Consider the following 8,571-nt stretch of genomic DNA (forward strand, 5'->3'; position numbering starts at 1 on the left):
TGTGATAGAAAAGTTATATTAGCAAATGATACAATACTTTTAAATTGTTAGACTTCAAGTTGTTCAGATATTTGTACATCAACTACTATGTCTATGAACATCACAGGGATTTACAAAAAATGTTGAACAAATAAATAAAATTATATATATAACTTGTACACAGTATCAAAATCATCATTACCAAACCAATAGCCTGCTGTTACTATTTTGGATGTTGTAACCAGTATGACCCTTGTGAGTGATATTCCTTACTAAAAAATTAAACTCCTATGCAAAACTTTGACAGTCATACAACAGAGTGCCTTAAATCAAGACGACATGAAGCAACAAAAAAATTTCCCTGATAATATAAGTGAAGCTTCAAGTAGTAATTTTTTTTAATTCAGAAAAAAGCAATTCATGAAATTTATTATCACCTGTTACGTTTTGAATGAAATTTTTCATTGAAATGATAACGTAGAAAGTAAATACTGTATTTAAAGTAAGTTGCCTTTAATTTAGACAATATATGTACCCTTCAAGTCTACAACTGGCATGGAGGTTTGGTTAAACTACATGTTATTAATCACCTAACACTACATATAACACCAAATGGAAACTCAGCAGATAAAAAAATGTGCCCTAAAGTGAACATTAAAACTTCGAGACAAGGCCTAAACCCCCTGTGCTTTGCAATTACTATTGCATACTATTATTATTAATATAAAGTGCTGTACAAGTTTACATCAAAACAGTAAACCATACCGCTATTTGTTGATGCATGCCCACAGGCATAAGAATTATCTGTTCTGTAATAAGAACAAACTTCAGACAATGAATACCATTTGGACGTCATTCACAGCCATTCCCAAAGATGTTATAAACACAAATTACATTTCACATACCATCTGTCTAATTGAATCAGTAAATTGTACAAATTTGTCAAAATATAACACATTGTTGTACCATATATACTAGGCGATAGTTTTTGTTGACGCCAGTCTTGACAAATTATCTACAAGTGTTTTCATCTTCACTTTCAATTGCATTAAGCAGGTTCATTATATGCCGAGCTTCGTCCTGAAAATAAAATGTCAGAATGCATCAATGTCTTGTACACTATGGCATTATCTTAACTATCCCGTTTTTTACTGACCAGTGTGTTTTAAAACCCAAAAATATAACAGAAAATTTTCCAATTACTTTAGGTGACTCAGATTTACTAAAACGGAAGCAATAAACTTGAAAAAAATACTTAAAAAAAAGGGCCCACAGTTAAACTATCATTTTACTTATAATTCTTTCGCCTTTTAAAGTAACATACATCTGATCAAGATACCAAATGCCCTGATGACATAGGTATTTTCACAGGAACATCTTAAATGAAATTACTTCAGGGACACTGACTTCATGTTAAGGTCTGAAAGCTTTTATCGGACAAAAATTATTTTGAAAAGATAATTTCTACTTGGTAAAAGCTCTCAGACACTTGGTTACATGTCTATAAGTACGCAAAAGAACATACTTAGTCCTAATTAAAACATACCTCAAACTCTGATTTGCCTTTGATAGTTGTAAGTCGAGATCTTAAAGAACTGGGTAAATTGAATTCTGGTCTCAAACAGTCTGAGAGTGCTGGAGGGTATGACATGGCCAGTGTTGCAAGCACCATGGTGCAGTGCTCTCGAGAAACACTGTCCACAGCATCATTATTCAGGATGGAGACCAGCTGTTCAACATAGCCCATTGACATAATGGTATCTGAAATTTTCAATAAAAATAGCCGATAAAATATCAATATTACCTATTACACAGTCAAAGTTAGTTATGAATAAACTTAATTAAAATACATACTAATCTACATTTATACTGTAATAGTGGCTTATGTGTATAAATTCTCTGATATTACTTTTTCTTATGAATTCCTGATACTTAGTCCCCTTTATCCAAAACAAAGACAACATGAGTTCATGGAGGTAAAAAATACAGCAAGTATTAAAACATCCAAAGCAAATTACTGTACAGACTTATAAATACAAACCATTACTTTTATTTTAGGCAAAAATTAGTCAAATTACTCATTTGCAATGACCACACATGCCCAACATTGTAAAAAAAATCTCAACACTAGGCTAAAGTCCTGTCCTTTGGTTAATCACTGGTTGTATTAGTGATGAATTAGTACAAGAAGTTTTAAAAAAGCTGGTTGTTCAGTACAGTATTACAGCAAGGGGACACAAAAGGCTCTGAGGTGAAAAAGGGCTCAGACTTAGACTACGTAATGAAATAACCAAAGAAGGGAAACAAAGATTAAGGAGCAACAAAAAGAGAAGATGGGGAAAAAGCAAAAATGAGAACAATGAATGAAAACTGAATACACAACACATATGCAGCTAGGAAGATACAATTGTAAGACATGACAATGCCAGGTGACACACTGATACAACAAAAAACTTCACTGCCTGGTGATCTGACTAAAATATTTTTATTTAACAAACATACTATTTTTGGTCATTTTTCCTGTTTGGGCACTTCTCACATTTGGGACTTTTGCTTAAACATAAACTTGCTATGGGGCTTTAACTACCCCTATTGTATAATTTCTACAACACTGATAATATTGCAGTAATGTAAAGTAGTATGATTAGTTTTAGCAAATTTAAAAACTATATTGTAAAGTTATCCCTTGCAATAAAACAGTTTTGCATGCTTCATGTACAGTACATATAAAATTAAACACATACAGTACAATACCACATTAAAAATAAAAATAAATTACCTTTCCGGAAATTATCATTGTCAATAAGATTATTCAGGAAAAAGGCAGATTTTACAACCAACTTCTCCTCTCCAGACTGCATTGCACGCATCAGGTATGAGAAACCATCCAGCTCTAAAAATTTACGTTCCCCATCAGCATAACCTCGAATGAGACCTGGTAGATGAAAATGAGAATACTTTAATAATAAAAATGACAAATTTAAATGAATCTGTACTTTTCATAGCTAACAAACCTGCGGTCTTAACATTAGGATACATCTTTAGGCGGCAGATGGAAAGTGGTATAAATAAAAACAAGAACTGTTCATGCAAGGAATTGCTGGCATCTGGCATCCATCACGGAGGTGAGATGGGATTTCCAGCTGGCACCAGAAGATTTATCGTAATGTTAAGACCCAGGTTTGTTCTGCGTATGAACAAATATTACATAAATATATAATCTACAAGTTTCAAAAGAACAAGGAGCAAAGCAAGATTAAAAAATACTTACATGAAAGGGCAAATAAAGCCTTAACCCTTGCTTGTTTACTGCTGTCATTATCCACCATGTGAAGCAAAGTTGGGATTGGGTTGAGAGCCAGCATATTAGACTGACAATACAGATTATTTTGACACACTTCACCGATGACATTAGCCGCACTTGTGCGAAGGGATTCGTGCGGAGAATCTAAACACCGTACAAGTGCTGGGAATCCTCCCATTTTGTGAAGGTCTGTAACAAATTGAAGAATAACCTTGCATGAAAACCTTCCTTTAACAGTGAGAATTGAGAAGAAAACTATGGAAGTTCTTTGTAAAATTTAACTTTAAAATTGCCGAAACAGTTTTCCAAATCAGAAACATTATTCTAACAAAAAGAAAAATTCATACAATCCCCATCAAAATTCAAAGATTACCTATTTTTGAGGATGCTTACTAGTGAACTGAATAACCTTTTTAAGATTCACTATATGATAGGATATCTGAAATGAAACAATTATAATATTAATTATAATCACTACAGATATACTTAGCCCTGTGTTGCAAATTCATATGGGGAAAAATATACATCACAGAAAACATATTCCCGAGTAACATGGTATGGCAATTGCTAAACCTTACGTAAGTCACTGGGTACTACAGTTGACCCCAGTATTCGCAGGGGACGTGTACCCAAACCACCCCCCCAAAACAGCTAAAATCCGTGAATACTTAAAACCCCTCTAAACAGCGTAGAACTGCCTATTTTGAGAGTTCAAACACAAAAAAAAAACTCTAAAAATGCTTATACCTGAGTATTTTAATTTTATCACAAAAAGTGCATTTTGTCATGAAAATTATAAGAAAATACAGTAATTAGTGAATATTTCTGAGTGAAAAATACCGCGAACAGGGTAATTTTCCACGAATAATGTGATATATGTTCCACAGAGAAATCTGCGAATCGGTAAGTCCGCAAATCTAGAACTTCAAATAGTTAAGGTTTATCAATTGAAAGCAAGAAGACACATGCTACTTACCTTTAGCATAATTAAGATCTTCAACGTATTCACTGATGGTGTCCAGGGCTTCTTCTTGCTCTTCTACATTTTCCCCAGGAATTGTCACTGCATCTTCAAACAGAGTTTTCACTGCTTCTGCTAGTTTCCTTACTACATCAACTGCCATTCCTGTCAGGGCTTCCTCAAGAAATCGTCTTCGCTGAAATATAACACAAAATTATTTGATTGTATCAGCTAAATATCTTTTCTCTAAATATGGAGAGCAGAAAACTTTCAATTCCATACAGGATAATTATGATCTTTAATACTAAAAATACACTTATTCAAATATGGTAATAACTGTATTGCATAACAGATGACATGCAAAAAAAGAAAAGTCAAATTTACCTCAGGATCCATCATAGATATGTCTGTTGGACGTGTATTGTCCTCTCTGGCAGTTATCTGTGTGCAGAAGTTCAGCAAACCCTGTAAATTATGGGGCTGCCTGGGCGCATCTTCGTTATTTTCACCAGACATTTTTGCTACAGAATCTGAAAAAAAAAAAAAAAATTACTTCAACAATGCCATTTTTCCTTACCAAACTTTTTTCATTTTACTTTTTATATAAATTTCCTTTAAAACAGACAATATCTCTCCCACTTAGGTACAGTAATTTCAAATTTCCAATTCTACTTTGCTAGATACATATCATAAATGACAAACCACTGTTTGACACAAACAAAACTTTATCTGGGTGTTGCAAGTATGGAGCTGTTAATGTCCATTTAGGTTACACTGCTAGGCCTTCTGACTAGTCCTCAGAGCAACTGTGCATGCAATGCAGATATCTGTTGGTTGTTTTCTGACATTTTGCTTTCAAATATTATCGCGTTTATTGTTAGCCAGTGAAAAGATCTGGACAATGCCAGTTTTTTTACTATTTTTCTTTTTTCATGTCATTAGGACTATGGCATGCCATTCTGGTGTCCAAGAACTAAATTAATAAAATATGTCTATAGCAAAAATGTTACTGGCTACATCAGCAACTGAATTAGTGAGTCAGAATCATTAGCCTATAATAGCAATCTTGCTAGCTGTCTGTTATTGTAAATAACCTGTAAACTGGCTGTAGGCTTTACAATTTCTCTAATTTAAGACTGATCCAGTGTACCTGCGTTCATTTTAACAAATCTGCAAATTGATGGAATTGATGATTACCACTAGCCTACCTGGCCATACAAAATTAGGGTTGGCAAACGTTGCACTTGCTTGCTCAAATATATAGACACAAAACAAACACATAGGCTATATAATAGCATAATTTTATGGGTGCCACCTTTCTTTTCATCACTGACAATGTAATAACATAAGATAAATAAAATAGCAATAGCCTTTGTAAAATGACATTTAGCCACAGGCTATTACACAATCACACCTACGCAAAAAGCACAAAAACTACTCCATCCTACATGGCAAGCTAGCCTAGGGTAGGGTATAGGATAGTCATGCTGTCTGCCCAGGGCGCCTGCAATCGTGAGAAGGACGAGAATAGTCTGCCCTTAACAATCATGCAAAGAAAATACTACAATTAAAGGGTGCCATTTGGTTACCGAAGGCTAAAGGAACCAGGTTAGGAGTACGAGTGGGCACAGAAGAACCAAGGTTTACACTAAGGGTATGGGGGATTCGGGGCAATGACCAAGGCTTGGTAAAAGATGCATGTGCTGGGTCAAGTTAGGTTACGACGAGAAACATCAAACACTTAGATTATAACTAAAATAGGTTATTAATTATGGTCTTTCATACGCTAAAAGACATGGCACCACAGGTCGACTTACGTTAAATTCAGTTGAATGTCTCACTGAATGACTACCACTGACATAATGTTACAACGAACAGACACTAGCTTTCAGGTAAGTTTTACACTGAAGATAATGTCACCTCGTTCGGCAGTTTTATTTAGTTGACCCTAAATTCTAGAATAATCCCGCACCAAGTAGAATGTTACAGTGATTACGAGAACTTTCCTTTGCAACAGCTCTCTTCTCCGAGTCACTATTCATGGTTTTTATTTTCTCTTTATGGTAAGTTAGCATTTTATGGCAATAATTCGATGATAATAGTTATGTCGCAATTAATTCTTATGGAGATGTTGCTTCCAACAAAATAATAAATAGATTCTTTATATATTTTTTTCCTGGATGTTTCAGCGGCTTGCATACCTTGCATCAGGCCGGTTACGCATTTTCCCTGTAACAGCTCTTCTTACTGGCGTGCTCTTCTCGCATATGAGTTCAGTTGGTTATTGGTCTGTTGCTCTCAAATACCTGTCTTGCAGTTACATTTTGATTTACGTCCGACTGGTTAAATCCTTTATTCTCCCACTTTCCATCAAGATCTTTCTATACATTACAATATATTATATATTTCCATAAACTGCTGAATTGCCTCCTGCCTCTAGTATATATATTCTGGCCATTTTGCAAACCGTGTTTGTTGCCGATGAGTTCAATGAAATAGTGCAATTTATCTTCGTTGCTTGTTTAATCCAAACAGCCGATGAGATGCCAGGCTGTCGTAATCAATCGTATATCATGACGAGATACCTGCAGTAAAATCCCACCATATTTTACCTGGTTTCACGTATTTAATTGTAATTTTGTTGATCTCCTTAAGCTAAATGATATCCATGAACTTTATCTTCCTTCCACTTTCCTTGCATTACCAAAAGTTTCGCCGTTTCCCTTTCTTTTTGCCTCTCTACTTACAGCATCCCAATATATCCATTTGGCAGAGCGGTGTTGCCGGGGATGGGGTCGAGTATTTGCAAAAATTTTCTTTTTCAAAAGAGAACCAAAGAAATAAGGAATAATCGAGTTCAAAGTCAAAAGGAGATGAAATAGTTTACCATTTCTTGTCGTATTCAACTAGGCTACTTTATCATTTACCACCTGAGGTGTGTATATTATTTCCCTTAAATAATACACACTTTGATGCTTCTGTAATTCTATTCTGGAGATAAATAGTCAGTGGTCTTTGTTAAGTACTTGAGTTATAATTAAGAGAAAATTCAGTATATTCCCTTCAACAATTACGTTTCAAAATCTTTATAGCTGTGACGAATGGAATACCGAGTTTAGGCTAAAAGCCAAGCACTGGGATCGAAGAGGGCATTCAGCGCTGGAAGGGAAATTGAGGGTAGGTAGGTCTGAAAGATGTAACAGGAGAAAAACCTCGCAGTTGCACTATGAAATAATTGTTAGGAGAGGGTGGATAGCAAGAAGGGAAAAAGACAATATGAATGGAGGTACAGTAAAACGAATGAAAGGGGTTGCAGCTAGGGACCGAAGGGACGCTGCAGAGAATCTTCAGTAATGCCTACAGTGCACCCTGTAAGGTGCACTGACGGGACTAACCCCCTACGAGGACAGCTGTGAAGAGCCTTTGACAAGTACAGTAACGGCAATCTTCTTTTGTCTCTGTTAGCTAATGAGTTTTAAAGTTTTCTATGATACAAGCGCGTGCGTTTTCTTTTAATTCCAATCGCGACTGCATAGGTAATTTTCCAGGAAGTACATATTTTAATTTTTTTTTTTTATTGAAAGTAGTTTTTATTTTGGTGAAAATACCGCAAAAATCCTTACATAATTTAATAACCAAACGATTAACGCTAATTATTATCTGGAAATTTTATTATAAAAAGTCTAGGGATGGTTCAATTTCTCATTCTTGTGGGTAGCTTTGAATTTGTCTTCAAGATATACGGAGAATGAAAGAGGAAAGCAATAACATCATTTGGTGGAACTGTTCATGTCGTCTTACTTCTGATGTTTCGCTTGTTATTCACTCGCACTTTTTGCAATTGTATAATAGGCTCATGCATGTCCATCATTTTGCATTTGGTTGACAAATATATTCTTTTGATTTCGATACAAATGAACACCAGCCGACAACTATAAACATTTCTTTGTAGGAGGATGACCAATTAGTTTATTCACGAGTATCTAAGCAGGCGTCAGACAGAAATTTGGCGACATCATCCTCAAAGACCTACTCCACTGTTTCTCCATTATTATCAGCGTTTTACGTAGATTCTACCATTAAACCATTTAACGAAGAGCGTAACATGGACAAGGAGCAATATTAATAAAACAAAGACCTTTATTTCGTCTTAATTCAGGTAATATGTCTCTCCAGCAATCGTCATGTACCTGTTTACATTCATTCACAAATTAAGCAATATGGTTTTGTGGCTTTATTTAAAGCTCTATTTCGATGTTAGTTGTTATAGTTACAAAGTAAGCGATATGTTTTTGAAGTTTTATCTAAAGTGTTATTCCGTTTTCAG

At 34.9% G+C, this 8,571-nt stretch overlaps 1 protein-coding gene across 1 annotated transcript; it reads right to left on the bottom strand.

Moving 5' to 3' along the window:
• Nucleotides 1–6,284, bottom strand: LOC136827072 (hsp70-binding protein 1). The gene is made up of 7 exons (XM_067084854.1): nt 6,062–6,284; nt 4,629–4,774; nt 4,260–4,440; nt 3,251–3,472; nt 2,759–2,914; nt 1,526–1,740; nt 1–1,059 (listed from the first exon to the last, which is right to left on the bottom strand). The coding sequence occupies exons 2-7, from the start codon at nt 4,758–4,760 to the stop codon at nt 991–993; spliced, it is 975 nt and encodes a 324-aa protein (XP_066940955.1). The 5' UTR covers nt 4,761–4,774; nt 6,062–6,284; the 3' UTR covers nt 1–990.
• Nucleotides 6,285–8,571: the final 2,287 nt, after the last annotated feature.

Source organism: Macrobrachium rosenbergii, chromosome 1 (genome assembly GCF_040412425.1).
Source record: "Macrobrachium rosenbergii isolate ZJJX-2024 chromosome 1, ASM4041242v1, whole genome shotgun sequence".
In the NCBI taxonomy this organism is placed as follows: Eukaryota; Metazoa; Arthropoda; class Malacostraca; order Decapoda; family Palaemonidae; genus Macrobrachium; species Macrobrachium rosenbergii.

Bases quoted from the DNA above. Each gene is read 5' to 3' on its own strand.
- LOC136827072 (XM_067084854.1), bottom strand. From the start codon at position 4,760: ATGTCTGGTGAAAATAACGAAGATGCGCCCAGGCAGCCCCATAATTTA. The intron at 4,441-4,628 runs GTAAATTTGACT...GTTATATTTCAG, and splicing joins TATCTATGATGGATCCTGAG to CGAAGACGATTTCTTGAGGA. The intron at 1,060-1,525 runs GTATGTTTTAAT...TTTTATTTTCAG, and splicing joins AAGGCAAATCAGAGTTTGAG to GACGAAGCTCGGCATATAAT.